At 39.5% G+C, this 26799-nt stretch overlaps 1 protein-coding gene across 11 annotated transcripts; it reads right to left on the reverse strand.

The window, feature by feature from the left end:
- Positions 1–1772: 1772 nt before the first annotated feature.
- Positions 1773–25399, reverse strand: LOC115670880 (helicase protein MOM1). Of its 11 annotated transcripts, XM_056310186.1 has the most exons (27): positions 25258–25327; positions 24126–24211; positions 22063–22620; positions 21001–21213; positions 20663–20918; positions 20303–20428; positions 19208–19401; positions 18943–19073; positions 18520–18807; positions 17741–17890; positions 16906–17160; positions 16499–16639; positions 16115–16423; positions 14272–14445; positions 12329–13247; positions 12033–12202; positions 11285–11389; positions 8661–10319; positions 8291–8386; positions 7492–7611; positions 7153–7272; positions 6824–6919; positions 6464–6583; positions 5746–6312; positions 5411–5636; positions 2161–2828; positions 1773–2007 (listed from the first exon to the last, which is right to left on the reverse strand). In XM_056310186.1, exons 3-26 carry the CDS (start codon positions 22610–22612, stop codon positions 2179–2181), a joined length of 7635 nt encoding a protein of 2544 aa, XP_056166161.1. In that variant the 5' UTR covers positions 22613–22620; positions 24126–24211; positions 25258–25327; the 3' UTR covers positions 1773–2007; positions 2161–2178. The 11 variants fall into 11 exon arrangements, with proteins under 11 accessions (XP_056166161.1, XP_056166166.1, XP_056166160.1 ...); XM_056310191.1 differs by having other exon boundaries at positions 1773–2828; positions 12329–12710; XM_056310185.1 differs by having other exon boundaries at positions 1773–2828.
- Positions 25400–26799: the final 1400 nt, after the last annotated feature.

The following is a 26799-nucleotide window of genomic DNA, read 5'->3' on the forward strand; positions in this document are numbered from 1 at the left end:
GTGTTGTTCTTCCCTGGCTGAGCCGGCCGCCGTGCCGCGGCGACCGCCTGCCCCAGGGCGGCGAGGGCGTCACGGCTCTCGCCGGCGAGGGCGAGGGCCGGACCTCGCCGCCCGGGCGAGGCGGCCTCGCCGTCGCGACCCACGGCGGCCGACCTCGCCGTGGGTCGCGACGGCGAGGCTCGGCCTCGCCCGGATCTGGCGAGGCCGAGCCTCGCCGTCGCGACCCACGGCGAGGTCGGCCGCCGTGGGTCGCAACGGCGAGGCTCGGCCTCGCCGGATCTCGGCAAGGCCGAGCCTCGCCGTCTGCGGGCGAGGCCGCCTCGCCCTCGCCGGCGAGGGCCGTGACGCCTCGCCGACCTCGGGTGCCGGTCGGCCGGCGACCGGCCATGGCAAATGAAGAAAATGGGTAAAAAAAAATTAAACAATTCAAAATATTATTAAAATATTATTTGGGAACAGAAATTTTGTGTAGTTACCAAACACATTTCTGTTTTTTTCTACTTTAGGAATAGAAATTTTGGACAGTTTATCAAACGCCTTTAAATACTCAGAAATTATTTCCGGGCACAGAATAAAAAAAAATCATTTCTGTTCAGAAATAGCTTCCGGGCACAGAATGGTATTCATGCGCACCCTAAACGTCCGACCACGTGGTCTAAGATACCTTCACCTCTTTAAAAGATGCGAAGTTGACTAAAAAGCACAAATTTCTCTTTATAATATGAATTGATGTCGTGCGGTTAGTTTTGTATATGTAGGAGTCGTATTTTTGGCAAGTTTAGGGGGCAGATCTCAAGCCTCCTTGTGCCTGAAAGAGCTTAGTTTGGGATATTTCTATTATCAAAACCAAGTTAATTAATTCAGCCAGCTCAAATCGGCCTCCCTTCCATACCTCATGTTAAGTCTGTATACTAATTTGACTTTAAGCCCATTAGTTTCTAAATAGACAAGTTGTTCTAACTTTTAAAAAGAAGTGTTAAAAAAACAATTTCGGGTGTTCAATAGTGTAGTAGCGCCTGACCCGTGCCTCCAGCGCGATGCAAATAATAGTAAATGCAACCATTCTAATCAATTTTTTTGTATAATTAAGAGGTTATATCATAAACGATCTTCTGGAGAAAAGAAAAATAAAAGTGAAGAACTCACACTTTTGTTCGAAAATATTTTACACTTTACAAGAACGCATTACTTAGTTGAAATTATTGTCCAATTAATTTTTTAATAAAAAATTTTCTTGTGTGTTGTACTTTTGAAAAGAAGTTCGCCACACCACATTTTAAAATAAAAAACTTACACATGAAAATAGCCAATAATCTACTTTTCATGAAATAGATCATTGCCGGCTCACCCAGATAAAGTACATAGAAAGTGTGCAGATCACTTGAAGAACACTCAGATTAACGGATATAATTCGACAAAAGTGCAATTATTACGGAACAAAATTTGTCCGTTTTGCGTAGAGGTCAACTACGTTTCTTATACTATGTGAAAGTTTTAAGACATAAAATTAGTAAAATTTAGTGCAAAAGGAATATTTATACACAATAAACTTCACACAAAAACCAAGTTGTGTTCTCCGGTAGTGCATCGAAACGTGCCACGTTGTGCCGTGTCTAGAATTGATGACGCCCATAAGAATGTCAAATGAGAAAGACAGCACATCCCAAACTTCCCCGAAATTGTCCCCCCCCTCCTTCCCCCACACCACCCCCCTTTTTTAAAGGCTTTTTTGTGTGCTAAGATGTATAGTATCAACATCCAAAAATTGGACGTTCAGGATGAAACGGAACTCTAGAGATTCATCAATAGGCCTAATGTCACAACTAAGCACAAGCTAGCTACAGGAAGGTAGAAATGAGCGACCACCCATGTCAAATATTTCGAGATACACAACCCCTCTTCTGCATAATTCCTCACCTCATGGGTCGCAATATTCTGCCGGGATATTCATGCTTGGTGTTATCAAAAGCTTCTACTTCAGCTTAGGGTTGGATCACAGGAATGACGCTGCAGACAAAAAACTTAATTACCAAACATATACACTTTGAAGTACATGAAAATGCGCGCCCCCCCATCCGACCCTTCCTACAACCAAAAATGCCAAGGATCCGTGGGATGCCTACTTGTTGGACCGATGGCCAACGGATATGATATCAATACCTTCAAGTGTGCGGTTGGTCAGTCGTCATCAGATAAGCATACAACATCAGAGGTAGCATTAGAGGAGGTTAAATTATCCCTTTGTGAAGGGGGAATGGCGATTGGAGGACGAAAACAAGGGACATCCATAAACAGATCACTTCCCAAGTCAATAGGTGGAAACCCTCCTGCAGATCCTCCGCCATGATGCCAACTACTTGGACCTGCTGGGCCCGCCGGTGGTGCTGCTGCCGATGGAAACTGCTGAAGAGGGGTACAAGTTGGAGGCGGGTTGCTAGGTGGCTGCTGATTAGGCAACCCCTGCAAAGGGGTGCCTGAAGATGCAACTGAAGGCCTGAAAACTTGGAGATGTGGGGCAGGAGAACGAATATCACTGGGAGCTTGAATGTTTGCTGATGGTGGCGGCACGCTGAGGCTGATCTGGGGCGGTCTGGATGCAATACCAGAGGAAACAGCCGGACTATTGAGGATGGTAACTCCAGACGGGCCCACATTCTGCAAGCTTGCCAAACTGGGAGGAAAACTCTCTGAGCTTGTGAATGGAGTGCCAGCAGTGCCAACCCGGTTTGACTGAAGGCCAGCAGAAGGGCCACGAACTGGCAAAGACTGATGTGCATTACGCTGTGATGATAACTGTAGCAGCTGCTGCATGGAACCAGAAGCTACATCTGCATAACAATGGTTGATGAGCAATTTGGCATCAAAAGCGAATGCAAACCCAGGCCTATTAACATGTTCAATATACAAAGTGCTAATATTATGACAGCATGCATGATGATGACTATTTTACTTTGCAGTTTTACAGAGAAAACTGCAAAAAAATTGGTGTCCCAGTGCACAAGGCAGCCCACACAGCTCTGGTCTGGGGAACATTCGATGCACGCAGCTTTATCCCTGAATTTTCACAGAGGCTGTTTTTGCTAAACGAACGAGTGACTCAGGCCACAACATGGAAAACTGCATCTGGTTCACAAAAATATAGAAAGGAATAATGCTGCTGGAATACATATTTAGGTCTCACATGGCATTGAGTCTTGATATGGACAACAATCAGTGAAAGCATTATTGCAAAAAGAGTTCCAGGTTGTATTTTACTGTTCCAAGTATCATTAGGCCACTATTTTCTAGAGATGGAACATGAAACGACATAATGAATAGAAAAACATCAGTTCAAATGATTTTGGAAAGAAAGTCACTGTGAATTGAGGGAAAAAAACATAAACATCAGAAGTACAAATTCTTGACATCAAAAATCAAAAGGGCAAAAACTTTATATATGCTTCTGGAAAAAAAAAATCTAGCGATTTGCAAACATCAAAAGATATTAATCCTTTGACTATTAACAAAAGTATTTGGGGTTATGCCAGATGTGAACTTCTATGCTGTGAATGAAGTTGATATCTCTAGCGAGCCAAACTTAACTGGTTGAACGCAAAAGTAACCTGAACCAAACCAACAACTTTTTTTAATTTCCTAAAAGATGCGGCCAATAATTCGTGAAATTCTTAATTCACACGTTAGAAAGTAATTTCCAATGGATGAAATTATTAAAAATACTTGTTTCTCAATGCAATGTAGAAAGAGACAGAACAAAATCAAACCACATTGTACTGGATCTCTGAGCTGAAAGTACTTTGGCCTGAAGAAAACCAACCCATTGCCATAGGTCACATTTTCCTTTCAATATTTTGTTAAAATACTGGTTTCTCGATGCAAGGAAGAAAGGGACAGAACATAATGAAACCAGATTGTTCTAAATCTCTTTGTTAAAACCAATCCATTGACGCCTACCTATAAACTCATCAGACTCTGTTATAATATCATAACTCACCAGATTCCAAAGAGCTTTCAGTTCGTATTTTAATATCACGTGCAATTTATCTGAAAAATAAGACATATCAACACTTCACTTCTTCTTGTTTAGCCGTACTTCAAAATACTTCCGAAGTTAATTCATCACGTTCTCTATCTGACCAGCCAATTGTAATCACAACGTGCACTCTTTAATGAATGTTTTCATTTTCTCATGCAACTTCACACAAAGAAAGCCAATCACTTAGACCAACAGAAGATAAATTAGGACATATCACTATGATGTAATTTGACAGTCAGAGATCCAAAATTTACAGAGAGACAAATATTTGCTTCGCTGATCTTGCCTGGTGTGACGTATAGGAATCTGATGTCATTCAACAACCAAAGTAGCATTTGTTCGATCTCCATTGGTCAAATTTATGAATCTTGGGGTTCGAGATAATACAGTAGTCATGGTGAGCACTAACCATCAAAAGCTTGAAGAGATTGAAGTTGGACCAAATGATTATAACCATGCTTCTCGTACCAATAGCACCTCAATGGTAGACATATAGTCTCAACAAAGTAGCCAACTATTACTCTCATCATCTGGAATTTTATATACTCGGCTCTTTTCCACTTGCATCAATTTATTTGAAGATTGAATGGTGTTACGAAATTATAATTTGATCGTTTCATAATTAGGTGATTCATTTTCCAAGTGCAAACTATGAAGCACACGCAGGCCTTGCCTTGCTTATAGGAACATTAGTTTCATCAAGATAGTATTACATGAAATTCTGGTTAGCTCATTCATCAAATATAAATCAAGTAATATGGCCACAACCACACTTACCTGACATGTTCACAGAAGTGCAGCCTTTTCTTTGTTATTATCTAAATAAAAATTTGTTTGAATCCCAACACATTGATCACATATAACATGACAGTAATTGAGCATTGGAAACATCAAACTTTCTCTATTGGTTATTAATAAGTTCCCTGAGGCACTCATTAACAAAATCCTTACATTAAGCCTTATCTAATGGTGATTGTCAGTATATAACATATTACTTGCTCTCAAGGTCATAATACGGGATATGTGTTTCTTTATTAGCCAAGGATTTAATACTGCAAACAAAATCTCGATTTCCCCAATGCAAGTAGGATCTCGCCCCTTCTATACAACAGGATGCGAGCAACATATAAATTCAATGCAAATTTCTTCCAGAGATCAGATAATTCTATAGCATGTCCGGCGCGCATGTATGCACGTGCTAAGAAACGGACAAGCAAGAATGGGATGCTTCTAACATGCTCGTGAATATGAAAGGTACATTTACATACGAAAAATCTATCAAGTGCAAGGCATGTATGCACCTAATAGCTCTCTTAAATGGTATGATGACTAACAAATGGAAAGACAAAGTGTGCACACATCTCCAAGACTACGCACCTTGTTGGATTCCATTTGCGCCAGACGCCCTGATATCAGACCACTTGGATTTGAACGCCTCAGCTAGCATCTTATTCATCAGAACTTTGCGGTGATTCATGTCAAGTTCCTTCTTTTTAGGAAGATATTCTGCCTCAATCTCCTTAAGTTTCAAATCATACTTCCTGCGAATTTGTGCGACAATTTCCTCTATCTCCATGTCGCGATCAGATACCAGTAGCATTTTCTGCTCAAAGGAATGTGAATTTACGAAAATTAGAATATTAAATGTTAAATTCTATAAAAAACGAGTGGAACCTCTCATGAGCTAAACATAATGTCAAGAAGTAACTCACCGCATCTTCATGTGCTTTGTCCATCTGGTCCATTTCCCTTTGCATTCTGTCCAGCTCATTCTGAAGAGGGTCCGAGTGCAATTTCAGAGGCGTTCTGGGTTGTACCATTGGAAATGGACTCTGTAACAGCTGAGTGTTACTTTCCACAGAAACGGATGCAGTTGAATTGCCTGAGCTCTGTGCCACCATCCTCCCACGAGGAATGCTGACTGCAGATTCCGACATTGCTTGATGAGGAGGCATGGCAGGGTTTTCATCAACTTGTGTTGACTGAAAGTGAACAGTTAGATTAGAAGTCTCTCCCACTCCCTGGAGTGGAGTCGCAGTTCCACTGACTAGAGCTAAATCATGTGAACTGTGGTTAAGAGGCTGATCTGGTGGCTGCGGAAGCACTGGAGGCTCCATATCTGCTGCTCCAGAGAAAGATGATGTAGCATTACAAGTACCAGATGATAGAAAAGCAGTTTGTTGAGAAGCATTATGCTGCTCTTCGTCGGGTGCATTTCTCTCTTGCATGCTGGTGGACGGGGCACTAAAATCATCTCCCAACTCCTGGTCAGGTAAGGTCTGTAACGAACCAAAAGAAAAATCACGACATTTATAATACTACAGAGAGGGCATAGATCACACATGTTTGCCACGCATTCATATGAAGACTTGAGTATTTAAAGGTAAAGGAGGGTGGCTATCAACATTATGCAGATCATAGAAGACATACGTGATAAGATGATATGGAAGCACCCTCAGCATTATGCTGCTCTTCATCAGGTGCATTTCTCTCTTGCATGCCAGTGGATGCTGCGTTACGATTAAATCTCAACTCCTCTTCAGGTAAGGTCTGTGATAGAGACATACAGAAAATCTTGTCATTTATACCCTGAAGCCTTTATGAGAAAATATTTGTACAATGAACCTGCTCTGCTCTTTATGAATGCTAATGATGCAGAGACATCCTGGTGTTCAGGCATTCATATCAAGAATTGAGCATTAATAGGGAAAAACAATGGACATCAACATCGACATCAACATCACCAAGAGCATTAATAAAAATACATGACAAGACTACATAAGAAGCAACCTCAGCATTATGCTGCTCTTCATTGGTTGCATTTCTCTCTTCCATGCTGGTGGATGCGGCATTACAATCATCTCTCAACTCCTGGCCAGGTAAGGTCTGTAATAGACATATAAAAAATCATAGCATACGTTAAATTTTAACATACCCTCAAGCCTTTATGGGAAAATGTTTGTTCTGTGAAATATTACTCTGCTCTTTATAATGCCAATAAAGCAGAGAAGGCATACACCCAATCATGGTTTCCACTTTCCAGGCATTCATGTCAAGAATTAGCAATCAAAGGAAAATTAGGGCTTAATAAACATGGTCGAGAGTGTAGAAAAACATACAAAATAAGAAGGCATGGAAGCACCCTCAGCATTTTGCTGCTCTTCATCAGGTGCATTTCCCTCTTGCGTGATGGTTGGTGTGGGGTTACAATCATCTCTCAAATCCTGGTCAGGCGCACTCTATAATAAACATAAAGAGTCATTTATACACTGAAGCCATTATGAGAATAGATTTTTTCTAGGCCAAAAAAAGAGAAAATTCCACTCTTTATGCATGCTAATAATGCAGCGAATGCATATACGTCCACATCATGGTTTTCAGGCATGCATACCAAGAACTGATTATGCCAAGGAACAAAGGATGAACATCAACGTTTTGAAGATCATAGATTAACATACATGATGAGATGTCATAGAAGCAACCTCAGCATCATGCTGCTGTTTACCAGGTGCATTTTTTTCTTGCATGCTGGTGGATGTGACATTACAATCATCTCTTGACTCCTCATCAGGTAGGGTCTGTAATAATCAAATAGAAAAATCATGTCACTAAATTTGGAAGTATACTCCGGCTTTCATGAGAGAATATTGTTCTACGGAAAAGCTAGTTTAATCTTTAGATTTAATACCACAAAAACCTCAAACTGGTACATCTGTGTCACATTTAACCCAAACTAATTTGTGTCACAAAAGCTCCCAAACCGGTACATTCGTGCCACATTTACCCAAACCAGTGTACTCGTGCCGCATTTATCCCAAACTAATTTTTATGTCACAAAATATACTAAACTGGCACAACCGTGCCACATTTACCCCAAACCGGGGCACCCGTGTCACATTTACCTCCAAAAAATCCTAGAATTACTATTGTTTGGGGTAAATGTGGCACAAGGGTACCCGTTTGGGATTTTTTGCGACCCAAAAATTGATTAGGGGTAAATGTGGCATGGATGTACTGGTTTGGGAGTTTTTGGACACAAAAATTAGTTTGGGGTAAATGTATCATGGGTATACCAGTTTGGGGATGTTAGCGGTATTAGCCCTAATCTTTATAACACTAAAAGTGCAAAAGAAGAGATGTCCAATAATGGTTCTGAATTTATTCATGTCAAGAACAGATATACAAAGGAAACCGGGATGGATATCAACTTTCTCAAGAGCATGGATAACAAACATGATGAGATGATGTAGAAGCAACCTCATCATTATGTCGCTCTTCATTGGGTGCATTTCTCTCTTGCCTGCTGGTGGATGTGGCATTACAATCATCTCTCAACTCCTGATCAGGTAGGGTCTGTAATAATCAAACAGAAAAATCACATCATTTACCAAATTTCAGTGTACCCTCCAGCATTTACGAGACACTATTTGTTCAACAAAAAATCATGTCATTACTAAATTTCAGTGTACACTCCAGTATTTAGGAGACAATATTTGTCCTATGCCAAAGTAACTCTACTCTTTATTTATAGGGCATGTCCACTAATGTTTTCAAGGACTGATATCAAGAATTGGGTAAACTCTAACAAGGATAATATTAACACTGTCGAGACCAAAGATAAACATACACAGTGAGATGACACAGAAGCTCCCTCGGCAAAGCCGCTTGATGGTGGCACTGTAGTTGACTTTGATTGATTAACCAAGGGAACTTCACGAGGTCCATCACTGGGATGGACAGTCTCAAGTACTTCAGATTCAGATCCATTGCATATTTCCTTTTCTGATCTATTTGGATCTGGAGAGATCATATCCTCCAGTTCACCTGATATACAAATATTCTCCTGCACCTCCACCGCAGGTAGTTCATCAAGTGCTTCCTCTCTTGAACCATCAAGAATCTGATCATCCGAGGAGCAAGCATTCAGAGAGCTAATATTCTCCAGAGCATGACCAGGGGCCCCAACTTTGTCTATGCCATCAGGCATCCTTGACATTGATCGATTAACCAAGGCAACTTTATGAGGTCCATAATTGCAATGGGCATTATCAACCACTCCAGATTCAGATCCATTTGGCAGTTCCGTTTCTGATACTTCTGGATCTGGAGAACTCGATCTCTCTGGTAAATTCATTAAATGAACAATCTCTTGCGCCTCCAGTGGAACCGGCTCATCAATTGCTTCCTTTCTTGAACCATCAGGAATCTGATCCACCAATGTGCAAGCATTCAAAGTGCTAACATTCTCTGGAGCATGGCTACTGATAAAATCACCTTGTGAATTAACAGGAAGATTCTCCCGATAACAGGGATTTAGAGAAACAGCATTCCCTTGGTTGTCTATTGGTATTCCATTAGCACATAGCCCCACCTCTGTAGAAACTGTTCCTGAAGCCACGGCATTCATCTCATCATTGTCACTGCCGATCCTAACCGGAAGGCAGTCCTTTTCAGCACAGACAATTGCATCAACACTTTGGTCAGACAAGGGAATCGATAAAGGGTCCGCACTATCAAGTTGATTATGACAATTGTAACTTTCCTGACCATGCCTGGCTTCGGGCAGCTCATTCAGCAATTGCACTTGCATTGAGCACCTGTCTCCCTCTACTAGAGAAGGATCCTGCTGAACTCCATTTGCTGAGGCTAGACATTCAGCCTCAATTTGTTTAAGGCGCATGGCCATCTCACGTGAGCATTCTTCAATTTTTGTAGAGCACTCCCTGTCCAATCTCTTCAGCCTGTCTATTTTTGTTGAACCACCAAAATGCAAACGAACAATTGCAGCCTCCATTTGATGATTATTCTCATGCAAAACCTTCTGCGCCTCATATTCTCTACATATTTCATTCTTCCTCCTTTCTAGCTCCAGCAGTATCTGTTTCTGGTTCTGAATTTCTCTGCCACTTTCAGAAATATCTCCCAATGTCAATCCAAACTCATCCATAAATTTAGGACTAGAAATGACCTCATTACTGGAGGATCCTTGAAAGGTACAATCTTCAATCTCTACTTTAACAGTTTGGAGGCAAGGCATAGCTGGCAGGGGCGACTTCACACCAGATTGCTCCATCTCAAGCACTTTGTCTTTCAATTCTCCATATTTCAAGGAATCGACCGGTAAATTCTTTCTAAGGTGGAGAAACATTTTCTTTAGATGTCGCAACATCAAATACACATGATCTGCCTCTTCTTTCTTGCACTGGTAGTTCAAATGCTTTTTTGCAAGCTCAAGAGATTCCGTGTGATCTATTTTTTCCTTTGATAAAGAAACTGCAGTCCAACACTGGATTTTAACAAGTTTGTGAGTAGACTTATTAAAAGGAGTATATATGCACAATAGCACTGAAGCTGCCGAGATTAATAATGAATTTTTTGTATCCATTTATTTGGGTATGCAACAGTGCATAGATAGGGAAAATTTTAATCAGGCCTAAAGTAGAGGATTTATAGTCCAACTCGGCTATTCTTCAACGTTAGAAGACCAAGAAATCATCTGATATGCAAATAAAGGTAATTATTTATGTTCCACTTATATCACAAGCAAAATGCCAAAAAGTCTTGCTCTCAATCCAAGTTAAGACATCCTCAAGGAACAAAACAGCAATAGGCTTTAAGACAAGAAAAGAGACTCAAAAGATACAGCGATCAAAAGTATCTACGCCACGGAGAAGATCTCACGCAGGACAAGGAGCAAATAGTCGGCCAGAAAAAGTAGTAATCCAACTTTCAAATGGTAACTTGGTTAAAAAACCATAAAATCCATTGAAAAACCATGGTATCAGCTAGAAATGGCAATCAGATAAGACACAGGCATACAGCAATGGGCCACTATTTTCTCCAGGGTTGGAGAGAAAGTTCCTCCACCCAGGCCTCCCATTGGTGGTTACCTACTCAACTGGCACTTAAGTGTGACTATAACTAACTAATCTGAAGCCTGGTTGGGGAACTTTCTTCCAACCATGGTTGGCGGAAAACATGGCTCTTTTTTGATATGATACAAGGGGATTTAGTTACGGTCACATGTCAGTTAGAGTTGACTATGAAACCACTGATAAGACACCTAGTTGGAAGAACTTTCAAGAGAGTGTGGCTTTGTTTCAATGATCATAGAGGACATCAAAAAAGACAGAGTAAACAAAACCAAAAGCATCTTAAACTTAAATTCCCATAAACATTTTAACTGAAACACACTGGTTTATAATTAATGGTTAGCGAAACAAAATAACTTGAAAAAAATAATATTCTAACCAGAGCTAACTGGAAAGCTTGCAGAATACTCGCTGGTTCCCGGCTGACATGATGGTTATTGATTACGTAATCAAGGAAGATATCAACCATACCCTTGATATTATCCTGGATATAAAGAAGTATTAGAAGTTAGCATAGTGTAGTACTTGGTAACGGTCAAAAAGATAAGATAACACTCACGATACTGAAAATCAGAAACTTGAAATCAGCTTGACAGCTTGGTGCTATAATAACACCCATGATTTCACAGCATAAAACTCAGGATCCAAAATACAGACAGTATGGACAACACTAGTATCTATGGAACCAGTTGATGCTTAGCCCCAATTATCTAGCAACAATGACAAATGGCACCCATCTACAATCAACATGAGGATCGAAGGAACCGATATTGAAAATAATTATTTACTGAAGGAGGCGACATTTGTGAAGATCGGACGCAGATGAGCGCAAATGTTGACATTATCGAGAGTATTGCTGGATGCTGGGAACAGTACTTTTCACCTTTACAGGATTATACAGTAAGAAAGAATCATGTTTAGAACAACCAAGCAACCAATTGTCCTAAGCAGCGGGCTTACCTATGTAACCCAGTCTTTATAAAATAAAATTGAAAAAAAAAACCATCTTGCCTAACAAACAATCTGAAACTTGGGACACATTAACAATAGAATGAAGTAACAAAGGCTCACTCAACATGCTCCCCATCAGTAAAAGAATTCTTTTTCCAGAGAGAGAAAAACCATACCGACAAATTTAGCAAGTCACTAAGTCTCGAGATTTCCGGTTTCAGCAAAAGATGGAGGCTCCTCTGTGCATCACGCAACTTTCTTCCCTCATCAGAGTCAACCATGTTACCTTCAGGTATAGCTGCCAAATCTTCTCCTCCAAGAGATTTAATAAATGGCCTGGAAGTCCCTGAAAAATGATGTTTTGAAACGTAAAGAGACTAGGACATCTAAGTTTGCCCAACAAAACATATTAAGAGAAGAGAATCCAGTGCAGGTGCCACAAAATGTAACTAAATCTACTCCTTTGCAATACCTTCCTTGTTAGCAGCAACCTTTTTCTCCCCATCTATTCGCTGCTTCCTAGACGACAGAGATATGCTATTATTTGTCAACTTCTTGCGTTTCTTGTCCAGCTGATTACTGTCAGACTCAACTTCTTCTAATATATTGACATTTGATTGAACCCTTTTTCTGTTCCTTGGGGTTGAACCAGACAAATATTTCCAGCAAGGATGCTTTCCTTCCAATAACTTTGTCCAGAAAATATGCGGTAAATCTTCAGCAGTGGACTGAATCTTCGACTCACCAACCAAGGGAAAATCTGTGCAGTAAGTTCCCGAAGTTTGCTGCGCTTTGACAATGACAGATCTGCTCTTAACACTGTTATCATTCTGGAGAAGCAGAGCCAGAAACTCCTGAACCACAGAGTTTGCAAGCAATTGATCAGACAATGCCATGGAAGACACACTAGAGCTGCCATGGAACTCGTCCAATCTACACATTAGATACGACGCCCCCCACATGAGTAACGTGTGGCTAGTGCTTCGACTTATATTTTGCAGTTTGCTCTCAAGGTGTATGCCTTGCTTTGCACATATCAATGCCTTTTCTTCCACCGTACAGGACAAATAAAAGCGGAGTACTTTTATTTGGACTTGAGATTCAATTGTTAATTTCTGCAAATTCTTTAAATCACTAGCAGGATTCCAGTCACTATCAAATATAATCACCATATCAACTGATGACAATTTGATGCTAGGATTACAGGCCCGATTCTCCAACAAAAACACAAATCTTCCCAGCTCCTTGTCATTAAACTTATTCAAAGCAGCCTGTTTCTTAGAAGGGAGAATGCCACCATCGACACGTTCATATGAATCTGCACCAAATCTCTGACGTAAAAAGTCATCCAAAATATCACCAGTCAAATCTCTTCCTGAACCACCAATGGACTGCCAACCAAGAAAATGGGAAAATGGTCCCCACAAACAACCAATGATCATTATCAGTTTTTCAATAAAATAAGCAGCAAAGATAGGATCAAAGAAGGCCAGGGTTAAAGCTCTTGAGGAAAATTTTGAAGTTTTTGCAACTTTTATGGGGAATCTCCTTTTTAAATATCCTATTATTCTTGCTTTTGATGAGAATAACTGATTGAATATAATTTAAAATAATTGGCCTCTATTCCAGTATCTCGTATTCAGAATATAATACTATTTATGAGAAATTCTCCTTTCTCCATGAGGTAAGCATAAGTGAAAACCGCACAAGGTAAAGTATATACTCTTCCCAATGACATTTTAGAGGCAATCCTCTATGTTGATTTAGAGACCTGCAAGTACATTAGCCTATCAATGACCAGTCATCATTATCCATCCAGGGATGAAATCAATTCAGATAAGCTCCCCGACCCCAAAACACATCGAGATAAATGCTTTTGTCAGTAAAAAAGGTTCTAACAGCACATAAGGTCCCTAGTTACTGCACTATAAAGCAATAAAAATTTTAATGTCACCGGGTCCCTCCCCGTTTTAGCTTAACTGAAAAATATCGACTTCCAAACACCAGAAGAATAGTGCGGGAACCATAAATCTCTTCCCAAAAGTATGTACCTCTTCCACACATCAAGCTCTGCCATTAAATTGTCCCCTGCACCTAACATCACATTCGATTGATTTTAAGTCACGCGATCTTCAAATACTAAGATGTACAAAACAAGGCTTATTGACTTTTTGATCTTTTTCAATTCTTCTGAAAATTAGCAGCAGCAGAGTTTGCTGATATTTTTCCTACTAGCACCATGTACTCTGATATCCTGCCACTAGAAGGTAAGCCATCATGAGGCCTAAATAGCCCAAGTTCCAGCAGCAGCAAAAGCAGGATTCAATTTCATTTATTTTATTTTATGGTGTTGGGTGGGTAGGGTTAACAGAATTTAAAGATTTTGTCAGGGTCAGAGAAGTCCAACATCCTCACCTGAAACAATATAAGAACTTTCAGGCGCTGTCTCTTTAACTCCAAAAGCAACCTATCAAGAAGCTGAAGTTTCCCGCTAGCTTTTATTCCAACATCTAAGTACTCAATTGGTTGAAGATCTTTCGTCAATGAGCCTTGAAGAGATGGATCGACATTGTATGGATGATTACAACACTGTCAAAAGAGGCACCATAATAACAAAATTAAAAACTTTAGTAGAATTGAATCTCAAAGAATAGCCTTTTCATCTTCCCATCACACCTTATTGAGAAATTGTATTCCATATCCATGCAAAACTTTCAAGTGAGAGCTCTACCATATGATGTTTAATGGTTAGAAATCTTGAGAAAGTTTTCAGACACCCAAAAACTTTAAATCATTGAACAATTTTTGCCATCAAAAGCCAAAACTGAGATTCTTAAGCGCTCCTAAGTTTTCAGACACCCAAAAACTTTAAATCATTGAACAATTTTTGCCATCAAAAGCCAAAACTGAGATTCTTAAGCGCTCCTGAAGTATCATGCGGCTCGGCTGTTAATTTGTGTTCTCGTGTCAAATTTGAATTGTCAATTCATGATGCTTTCGTTGAACATGGTTAATTTTAAATTCGTGTCGTCTTCAAATTTATCAAAATTTGCTTCCATGAAAGTGTCAGCTCATGTCAATTAGTGTAAGAAACTTGCACCCGTATATCCACCCAAACAATCACAACAAGCCATAGCTTTATACAAAATCTTTTTCTTTAGAGAAAAATAAGGAAGTTTATAACACTTTGCACTCGTTGATTGGTTGGATGGATAGACACATGGTCCACTGGCCACTGGGAAGTGGCGAAGTGAAGAATGAATAGAAAGATCCAAATTTTTGAGCTGAAGAACCAGATACACCACAGCATACAGCAGTAATCCCGCTGTTCAAGGGCAAAAATGTCCTTAAAACACTGAAGTCAATATACTTGCTTAACAAATCTCTCAAATTCAAAGAGTAGACCTCGTCATTTGTTTTTTGCTTCACTGATGTAGAAGTATACAGAGTACATTGGCATACTTAAAACACACAACCGCTATTTAAAGAAATGATCAGTAATTGTTGACATCAAGTCCAAGAAGCAAAATCATCAGATTTGTCCTTCCAACATGTCAGACCCACTTTAACAGGATAAGACGGACCTAATTCCTAAAGAGATTGAGTAAAATGAGGGAAAAAAAGCAAAAGACTCTTTGAGGTTGCAATATGAAATTAGGGCTTCAGAGTTCTCATTCATTAGAAAAATACTAAACCATATTCCAAAAGAAAAACTAAGTGATCGGATATAACCATAAAATCTATGATAACATAAATTGAATATAGGACGCTAGTCCTCCAAATCCCAAAATAAGGGTAAGATGTCAGCATTTTGTAAGATAGACTAAAACTGACAAGAACTCCATAGAGAGAAGAAGTAAGGCAGACATTCCCACCCAAATTAAATGACACATCAAAAGCAAAAACTAAAGTATATGCAACATGTGTGGGCAGGGCTGCAGCCTAGCCATGCACTGTATAACACACCATATCATGTTGTGCAAACAACTGAATGTTTTGACACATAGGTTTCAGCCGCATGAAAAACAAAAAAGAAACAGCTTTACTTTTCCCCATTCTTTTTTTTAGAAAGAGTTTCAAAACTATCAAAAAAAAGTTGAATAGCCAAAAGGGCAATAAACATTGAATTGCAGAAAACAGGAACTTCGGTTGTTTGAAGTTAAACATCACATACTAAGCCTTGATGGAATAAATATAATCATTGATCATCCAGAAATTGTGAAATAATGCAATTGAGGAAAAAGGTAAACCCCCAAACCTTCCGAGTAGAGAGAAGGATATCATGTAGCACACCAACAAGGTCACCTTTTGATGATGAACAGAGCGACAGAGAGTTTGAAAGTAGAGTAGCACAATACTGTTCAAGCTGCACATTTGATATTTGTGTTGGAACCCAGTACTCCACAAATCTAGACGAATCCATCCTGCCCTCAACTGCAGTATAGCTCAACAGCTGCTCCTTTGGCTTACACACAGTCTCTTGAGACTTGGTTGCCAATGCATTCCTACTTTCTTTGTCACCAGGATCAAGCATGGAGAGCAGTTTATGGTACTCGGAGACATGTTCCTACAAAAATGGGTACCAGTAAGTAAGACAGCACATGGTACTGGGTGGTAATATGTGTGCACTTAAAATATAAACCTTCGGTTTCCCATTAAAGAGAAGAAGCCTCGTTTGGTTCTTTAGCTTCTTAAATTCTTCAAGAAAGGACAAAGTTCCAGGTTGTTGGCATTCATCAACTACCAATGCTTCCCATTCTATTTGTGTCAGAATATCCATATCCTGCAAAAAAAATGGTGACAATTTTTAGACATTACAAGTCAGAAAAGGTAAATGAAATTCTATGCAGCAGGGGATTTCAGTTTGCAAGGTAAACTGGGAATAGAGTCAAAATGATATCAAAGATGAGACACATGAGAGACAAAATGAAGGAAGAATAACAGAGGTGAGATGTCTCAATGAAAAGATAACTACTATAGCCCTGGGCCCTGAAGATAATTGCCAATTTCAAAGTTGTTGACAAAGCACAAAAGAGAAAATATAAACACCTCGACAATGGCCTCTGGAGGAGATATAAGCACTTGAAACACAATGGAAGCTCCTTCCTCAAAATATTCCAGTTTCCTAATACGTCTACGAGCATCTTTGCTTCCATTGTAAATCACAACATTAACAGTTGGTGCCAGACGAAAAAACTCCGCATCCCATGAATAAACTGAGGTAGAAGGTGAAATGATAAGAAAAGGAAGACAGCCATCACATTCGAGCGATAAAATAAATGATGTGACCTTCGAAATGTGTTCCTGCAAGGCAAAAAGTAGCCTTATCAGCCATGACCACATGTTAGTTTATGATCTACCACTAGGTCCAACACAGCAGCAAATTTCCAAGAAATGTCCACAAGCACATGCAATAAACAAAAACATTTTTAAATGATCTATGCATGCATATTCTCCTTTTCTCCACATTTTCTCACATGGAATATCAGACTCGCTGATACTATCCATGGGTCCCGCATAGCTTTTATATAGATATAAATTGCAACAAGTGATCTCTGCATCGTCATAGGGAATCAAGTAAATAATAATGAGGACATCAAGTAAGCTTTTCCCCACTAGCTGCCGGAATGATGGAAGGGAACAAAAAAGAGATAAAAAGAAGAACGACAAGAAATAAAAAGAGGGAGGGATAAATAATAAAAAATTAAGTAGACAAGAAAGATTTTTTCAGCACATTCCACCTTTCTGATAACGTCTTATCCTACAGGCTGCACCAAATTGGAAAACAATCTAGACACCTCCTTAGAATTTTTACAAAGGTACTACTATGCCCTATTGCATACCACAGAGATCACCAGGAGGTCAAAATAACAAACATTCTCACCTGGTCATCGGCTATAATATTAATTTGGCTCCTCTGCCAACAGTCGAACTTCTTATCAATGAGATCTGCATGATTTTTCTCTGGACCCGGGGAAACTTTAGCTAGAAGCTTTAATATTTCATTTCTCAAACTTTTTTTTCTTTCTGGAAGCTGCCAAAAGTAGGTAATAAGTCAACAGCCAACTAATAAAAGAACACAAAATAATCAGCCTTCCATGAAACAAGAGGATTTGATTGCATCAGCCAAAGTAAAAATATATACAGCATAGGAAGCAGATGCACTTTCCCCATCTTGCTCTTCTTTTCATGCACCAGGTATCATATGTTTCAGTTTCTACCCAAATCTTGCTTTGACAATTGGCTAAAAACTTTTTAAGTATTATTCTTGGAGCATTACTCAATTCTAGCTACAAATTATTATACAGTTCAATAAAACAAAACTGAAGAATTTCAGCAACTAACAAAAAATATCAATGTGTGCTTTGAAAGACTTCCTTTCAATATTGATTGCCAACACCTCTTTAATATTTTAAAAATAAATCAATGTGTGCTGGCGAGAGCCCCAAAAACAGAACATGACTCTGTCAGAAGAAATTCTCTTTTACAGATTTATCGATACTGGAGTGCAACAATGATAGAAGCTCATTACTAAAATAATGAAAGACGAATATCAAAATGTAGGCAGCTTCCAAAATCTCAGACCAAACATCCAAAAGAAAGAGGATGTGTCGAAAGTTCATAAGCCTGTTTGATTCCACTTCTCAAAAATAATATAATTACCTTAGTCAATTCAACATTACAAGCTCCTGTCGCTCTCTCAAGTCGGTTTTCATACTGTTTGAAGAGGCTCTGAGCTTCTGAAGAGAGAAATAGGGAAGCATTCTCTAGCTCCCATGAAGCATGTTCATAATCAAGGCCACACCATTTTACAAGCCATTGGTAATGGCACATTGACACGTCAATACCCTCCTCATGTCTATCATGTTCACTATGAAATTGAGGAGAAGTTATTAAACGCTTCTGCAGTAGACGCCTTGGTAAAGTCCACTCTGACTTCCACGGTACCACCTGAAGAAATAAAGACATACTGAATAGCCAAAAAGGGTAAAAGAATAGACACAATACTGAAATCTCTCAGATTTAGGACAATCACTTCAGCAATTTAACAAGTATCATCAAAGGAGAAATACTTGAACCATTTACCTGCTTCGTCCGAAGAAAACTAGCAACTAGAGAAGGGCATTGAGCAGCCACCTCAGCTTCCGGTAACCATAGATTGTGAAAATGAGCGAGTCCTTTGTATTTAACAAAAAATTTCTTCTGCTTTTGACACCCTGAGATTGAAACAACAGTAAGATTACTCAAAAGATACAAATCAACACCGGAGTAAGTTACTCAACAGAGATACAAAAGGATACAAAAATTAAGCAACGCTAATGAAAACCATCTTCTCATATTTTCCCCATACCATTAGGATCCAATTCTTCCGCTTCCCTGCAATCCCAAATGAACTCTACTCCTTCAGAGACTGAATAGGCACCATACTTCATCATCTTCCTAACACATGCAAGACAGTGCCAAACTCCTGGGGGAACATCATTAAGAGGAGGATCCAAACAGGAAAGATGGTAGTTTTTTTGGCACCCAGCTCCATCGCAGCACCTGAAAATTGTATGTACTATTTCAGAAAGCACCATGCAAACTACTAGCCCTTCAAAATGAAGGAAACATGCTGTATTGCATTTTGAATTACACTATAAAAACAGCTCAGAGAGTCAATTTTGAAGAGGACAAGAGCTATTCATATCATTGAACGTTGTGAGAGATGTATCAGAGCCCAGGAAAATGATTCACAACTACCACTAGTTTCCATTAGCATAGCCCATAGAATGGCAAATTCCGCTGCCTGCTTTTTTGCTCGTGTCAATGGGCAGTAAGGAGCGAATCATCTCATCCAAATATATCTCGAGGATGTACTAAAAAGTGTCGCCAAAGATGTATTACTTTACAAAACTACAAGATAAAAGCTCCTCAGAAACTATAATAGAGCAAAACCAATGCAAAGAGAAAAACCCTTGACCAAATCTAAGGAATGAATCAGCTTCAAACTCTGTTATTAGTGAAGCAAACAAGGCTGCAGTCTTAAAGTCAGACACCATAAGTGGGGCCATGGTAATAGTGATTTTCATTAAGTGAATATTTTGACAGAGGATAGTCATAGCAAGCACTCCTTGTATGAAAACTTTGTCTAGCCACCCACTGTTTTGTTCATCATTCATCCTTCAGAAACAAATATTAAACTGAAGAAAACTCCAAAAATTTGTGCAAATCTCAATTTAATGTTTTTAAAAGTATATCGAAAGAACAAGGTATGACTGAAAGGGAATAATTCTCAGCAGACGGAGTATAAACAGATAACCTAAAACAAGCTCATGACAATTAAGCAGAGCAACGAGAAGCACTAAAAAAACAGCAAAAAGTGATTATGTTATGCAAAGCACAGTAGGCAAATTTACTAAGAAGAAAGGGCAAAAAATATAGCAAAGCGTCAAGGATTTCTCACAAGAGTTTTCCCCCAAGCTTGCAGATACAGCATGTACTCTGTCCACTTTCTGCATCAGTATTTACCAACACATGCAAGTTCTGCTTTTCACCAAGTTCCAAGTTCACAGTGGCTTCAGGCTCCCCACTATCCTAACATAACATTAACAAAGACAAGCATGCATCATGCCAAGGTCACTGACATCTAAAGAAGAATATATAGTTAAACAGCCAAAAGACTAATACATCCACTTGGTGAAAAGAACAGAAATGTTACAGGGGTAAAAGCAATTTGTCGCCAATAACTCAGATATACTGTAGGTTTATCATATTATCACTCCAAGAAAAGGAACCGGATGTAAAATATAGCGGGCTTTAATACCTTTTTCTCTTTGAGTTTATACCATCTATCTGGACGAAATTGCGCTCTGCAGAGGTAACATTTTGACATCCAGCCATGGCTGACGCATTGGACATCAAGTAAACCGAGTTGTTCTGTTTATCAGGGACGTCTTCTTGACCTTTTTCTAAACAAACATGACCATCTAAAGACCTTCCATTCCTGCTAAAATCCATTAATTCAGACTGCTTCTCCAGTGAGGAACGGTTCTCTACCCTTCCCGAGTCATTATTTGGATCTGCCAGTACTACTTATGAGTTGAAAATACAGAGACATCATGATCTGGAGAAAAACCATGTTTGCATCTTTAGACTCATTACCTTGTTGAGTAAAATGGCTGTTTTGCCTGAGGCAAGTGTTTTCCTCATTTTGTTTTTCCACTATTTGTGTCATGGATTCCACACCATCTTTAGTCTTTTGACTACGATCACTACAATTATCGACTGCATCAACTTCCTCTGGATCAACAGCCCCGGAATTGATGTGTTCCTGCTGAAAGGACTTGTTTGGACGACTCAACTCCTCACGACAATCTACAAGCCCAATGATCACAGTCAAGTAAATAATTAAGTAAGTTCCATAGATGCACAAATAAAACAAACTGCTACTGTTGCACATGCACATGCATTCCACAGGTGACTATGTCGAAACAATTAAACTTATATCTTAAAAGAAAAGAAAAAAGTGTCCAGCTAAACAAGGTTGAGGATGAGAAATGCGAAGTCCACCAAAGTAATGATAATGTAAAGTTTAAACTAGAAAAGTCCTCCACCCCGATTGTTTTCTGCAATGTGACCCACTGGAAAATAGAAAAGTGAATCCAAAAAACTTGCCCATTTTGATCATATACATATTTTGTAGCTCAACATATAAAAAGGAATTCTGGCCAAAAAAAACATATAAAAAGCAACAAATATGAGACAATGCCTTATTTAGGTCATCTGACCTACAGATGTAAGAACAAATGACACGTATGAATCCAACAATAATTCCTGCAACAACTACACTGAGAAATTTTAAAATTTCATACTTTTAATACGAATGACAGGAAGTTGACCAATGCACATGTCATGAATATTTAGCACATGATGGAAGGAAATGTGGTATAACAACAACAAGATCTTGTTCAACAGATTGTCCAAAAAAATCTTTTAATAAATTGTTTGAGCAATAACGACCCCAGCCAAAGTACCTCTATGAAACCTTCATATAGAAAGTATAACAGGGTCAATGTATTCAAACAGTTTCACCACATCCATAAATATAACCTTGATAAAACACACGATGATCTAGTAAACCTGCCTTTTTCATTTATGAGGCAATCATAGAACTACTAGTTCCAGCAGAATGGGAAGATTTTAGCAAAACAGAAAATAATAGACCTGATGCTTTATCCTTGTTTCCTAATTTCCTGAATAGTGCTCTATAAGCACGAGCACTCAATCTCTCTGTCTTCATCTGGGTAGAAGTTGGTTCTTCTTCATTACTTTTGCTAGATTCCTTATCTTCCACTTCCAATTGTTTTGCATTATTCTCTTTCTTTTCCATTTGGTTTTGCCTATCAGATGACTCCGACCTTCTAGCAGGCTTCTTTGATATTGGAGAATTTGAGGAATGCCGCAGTTTCTTGCATCTCTCAGACCTCCTCACTGGACTTGGCGTCCTTTGTCTCTTCACCTTCTCAGGATCCTTAGAAACTGAAGTAGGTGGTGTTTGCTTCTCAAGTCGCTCCGACTTCTCAAGTCGCTCCGACTTTCGAGTGGTCGGAAAGCTTGGAATCATTGGTTTCTTGGATGATGACTCCCTGGTTGACCTTCTCAGTCCATATGAATCTGATGCAGAGTGTGATGTACTCGATCCCTTACCACCGCTATGCACCTTGTTTGTACTTTTTTCCCTAATTTTGCAACTGGATCGAGTTTGATTTACCATATTTTTATCTGCAAATCACCAAAAATCACAACAATCCCTTTATCCTTTCACGAAACTTCAATCAAACATTTATCATTAATTATCTGTGCCTAATAGATGCTTCAATGTGTCCTTAGGAATACTCTTTGAAAATCTTAATATAAAACATATAGCTAATTACAGAGTTTTCAATCCCCAAGATAGTCAATAAAGAGTGCCTCAAAGTTCAAACTACAGAAGTATACAAGACGGAAAACCCATAATATACACACAACTTAACTATTCTTATGATGTTCATGGACAACGCTGGATGAACATTTACAACATATATACCTGCGAATTGAATAACACGCAGCCCTAAAGAGTTTTCTGGGTCAAATCCCTAAAGAGTTGAATAGTGCCACTTGTACAGTCAAAACAAGAGTAAATCAATACTGCTTCATGGAGCACCAAAATTTCCCCACTTTTCAAAATCATGTTCTTTTGTTTCATTTGTCACACGCCGGCAACCAAAGGAACCATAGAGATCCACTGCTATCTTTTCTTTCTCCTTGCTTTCTCTAGGTATCCAAAAAGTATGATATGTGCACAGTCACTTCTGCTATGCATGTCTTTTCGTGTTTCTAACGATTAATAATGACCTCACTTCACTAGGCCCCATTTTGTTTCAATACACCGGTGCAACACGAAGCCGCTGACATCAATGCAATCCAAAATTCAATCACAGGTGTCAGATCACAAGAAATAAAAGGTGGAACTCAGACAATGTGGGATTTCTGGAAGAATTGCTGAAAAGAATGCGGCATCCCAAACCACAAGAAACACAATGAAAAGATAGAAAAATCCACAAAACATGAGATTTCTTACATGCATTAGTGTAACAGATTGACTTGCATTAATTACAACTGTTCTGGCCTAGACTCAGCTGTAAACCCTTTACATAACAAACATACCGAGATCAAACTTGAACCTTCACATCCAAAAGTTCTTTTTAGAACCAAAATAAAGGGTCAGTTTGGAGTGAGCTTTTACCATTTACTTTTGACATTTTTGACAATTTTTTTAAAATACTCCAGCTCATGCAATTTGACACTAATTTAGCACGGAACACCCGAAACATTTCGAAACATACAAAGATTAACATGTAGATTCGCATATACTATTTTCATAATTTTGTAGAGTTTAATAATATTCAAAGTTTTGATAAGGATAGTCGATAAGTAAATTTTTGCTTGAAATAAGACACTACAATCGCACCCTTACTTTAAAAATAAGGAAAATATCCCACTGCAAACCAACAGAGATGCATGAGAGATATTTTGTAATCTAGTGGCAACTAACTGTTGAACTTCCAACAATTTTGACGCTGATATCTTTTTAGTTCTTTCAGTCTATCACACATGACTGACGAAAATTTGGATGGATCTTTGGACACGTTGATTTTGCGAACTAGAAAAGGTCTCCATTGAGCTGCATTCAACATCAAGCAATACCTGGAGTCTATTGGTACAAGAGCGCGGTATCACTGGCTTACCAATCAACCTTGAAGGTAAGCTCCAGGGAGCAACACAGCAAGATATGCAATGCTTGGCCACTTACAAGCCTTTCTTGTGGATTCAACTACAGAAATTACAGTAATAAGGCTTCCTCAGTGGCTTCTTGCTTACTCGTGTCTCGCTAGGAAAATAAAACTTCATTGTTTTAAGGTTGAAAAGCAGGGTCTTGGATCGTATACGTAGTCATACCAAGAGACATTCTAATTTATTTCGGCATCAAAACCTAGTGCCCACTATACTTCAAGCACGAGATTGAACAAGACTCTGGTTTCAAAGACAAGGAAGTACAGCTGCTCTTTCAACCATATCCAAGGTTGACTTGCATGTGCTTGATGAGGCATGGATTGGAGTTTTGACAGTTAAACACATACACAAAGCACGTGAGCCAAGGTAATTAGAAACAAACACAATGCACTTTCTCAACTCAAAGCAAGGAAATGGAGAAACGAAAACAACCTTCAGGTCTTTTGAAGCCACTACAAAATTTTAACCCCGACCCGTCGGTCGAAAGCATGGGAATCGCAGGATTCACTAACAGACAAGAGTATCTACAGACACAAAAAGAAAGAGTTGATCAACCCAAAGTATGTTTCTCTAAAGGAACTGTCAGACACAAACTTAAGGATCTGCATGCAAGAATTTTCGGTCACGACCGTCAGTTCACTGAAGAAAAAAAAAACCAAAACGAAACCCCTAAATCTCCACGTTAAGCCATCAACCCCACTCGAAACCCACAAAAACCCCAGAAGCAGGAGCCGAACTCATCTCCGCGACCGCCGGCCCAGACCTAATTGCAGGTCGGCGGCGAAATCCAAGCCCCACCCCGCGGCGATCCCGCGGATTCACGAGCGCAAATCGACCTGGAAAACTTCAAACGCGGGGCCAATGCAGGAAGACGTCCGAAGCCTAGCGTTGAAATTCCGAGCTCTCGCCGACAAGGCTAAGGAAGGGGAGCGCTAAAAAAAGAGCGCAGCGACGCCACAACGCTACGGCCCCGACGGAGGAACTAGCGGCCCCCCCCCCCCCCCCGGCCCGAGGGCAAAGAACGTCGCGACCGAGCTCTAGAGAGAGAGAGAGAGAGAGAGAGAGAGAGAGAGAGAGAGGCATTACCTGCTCGAGAGAGAAGGAGAGTCGCGTCGCGCACAGGAGGAGGAGGAGGAGGAGGAGGAGTGGGATTGCTGCTGAACGAGGAAGATCGCGCGCTCAGCAGAGAGAGAGGGAGAGAGGGATTTGCCAGTGGATTTCAACTTTGGCCGGTGTAATGGTGGTGCCATGGATGGAACAAATGCCTTCTTTTTTCGCTTTATTAGGCAATCGCATAAATAAGTGACATTATTAAAGACTAAAGTTGAGCAAGATTGATTGTCCATATTGGGACCGGACCAATCGGTTTGATCCGGTTCTCGAAAATATCGATCCGGTTCCCAGTTCTTAAAAGTAGAATTAATTTTCGGGCGATCCGGTTCCCGGTTCTAGGATGGGAACCGAACCGATAAATATATATAATTTCTAATTGTTTCATATATATTTATTTACTTTTTAAAATTTTTGAAAAAATAGAAAGCCTAATATAATTTTCCCAATTTCATCTTGCCTTCACCGGTAAGTGATTTGTCCCATTAGAAACGGATTGTACTGGATCGGGTCCGGTCCACAGTCTCAAGACTAGCCGGTCCGATCTCCGGTCCTAGAAACTGGGAACCGGTTCTGTTCCCGATTCTTGAGTTGGACCGGATCGGATCGGGAACCGCTCACCCCTATTAAAGACGGTGTTGTAGTCTTTGACATGTGGAGCCCTCGGGCTTCATAATGGATCATGCTTGGCGGACGTCGTGAAGGAATGCTCCGACCCAAAAAAAAAAAAGACATTGTGGTAAATTTGGGGTGATATTTAGAGAGCCTACTACACAAACCACATGTGTCTATATGTATGTATACAAACCAAATCCTAGCAATTGATGAGTAAGCTAGGAGCTAGCAATTCGTGCCATTTTGTCTCGCGATTTGGTGGCTAGTTTGGATTTGAATCTTAGTCAGCTCGCGACCGCGGGGCTATTTTAATCCAAACAATGTAGATTCATTATTAAAACTTGTCATGCAACGAGACGAGTTAGGAACACGAATTCACGCAATGGCAGCCTATATGAAAATCCAATGAAGTCACAAAATGTACTTACCATATCGAGTCTGTCTCTTAATAAAAGTTGCCGAAATTAAAACCGCAATTATTTATTTGATTTAAAATTACTATTTAAATTCATTCATTTCCACTCACTAATTTTCCCTGTTATTTCGATTTCCCCGTGTTGATGAAAATCGAGTAAGCACTTTTCATTCAGAGTTTGGAAACCAATGTTGGTTGTAGTTATTTTAAAGGGATTCAATTGTCTACATGTTTTAGTTTTTACACTTGAATTAATGAATATAAAAAGCACATAGAGTATGTTTAATGAACCGGATATAATTCCGAATACAATTTTTAATCTATCATGTATTTGGTGACGTACTCCAAATGAGATAAGTCGAGAGAAAAATTGGTTATGTAACTATTTAATATGAAGATGGAAGAGACAAAGAAAAGAGATGATGAACAAAGGTTTTTAATTCCTTGGAAGCCTACATCCACCGTAATTATCCTATATTTCTTAACTT

This window comes from Syzygium oleosum, unplaced genomic scaffold (assembly GCF_021117445.2).
Source record: "Syzygium oleosum isolate NSW1041296 unplaced genomic scaffold, Sole_v2.1 Sole_v2.03, whole genome shotgun sequence".
Taxonomy (NCBI): Eukaryota; Viridiplantae; Streptophyta; class Magnoliopsida; order Myrtales; family Myrtaceae; genus Syzygium; species Syzygium oleosum.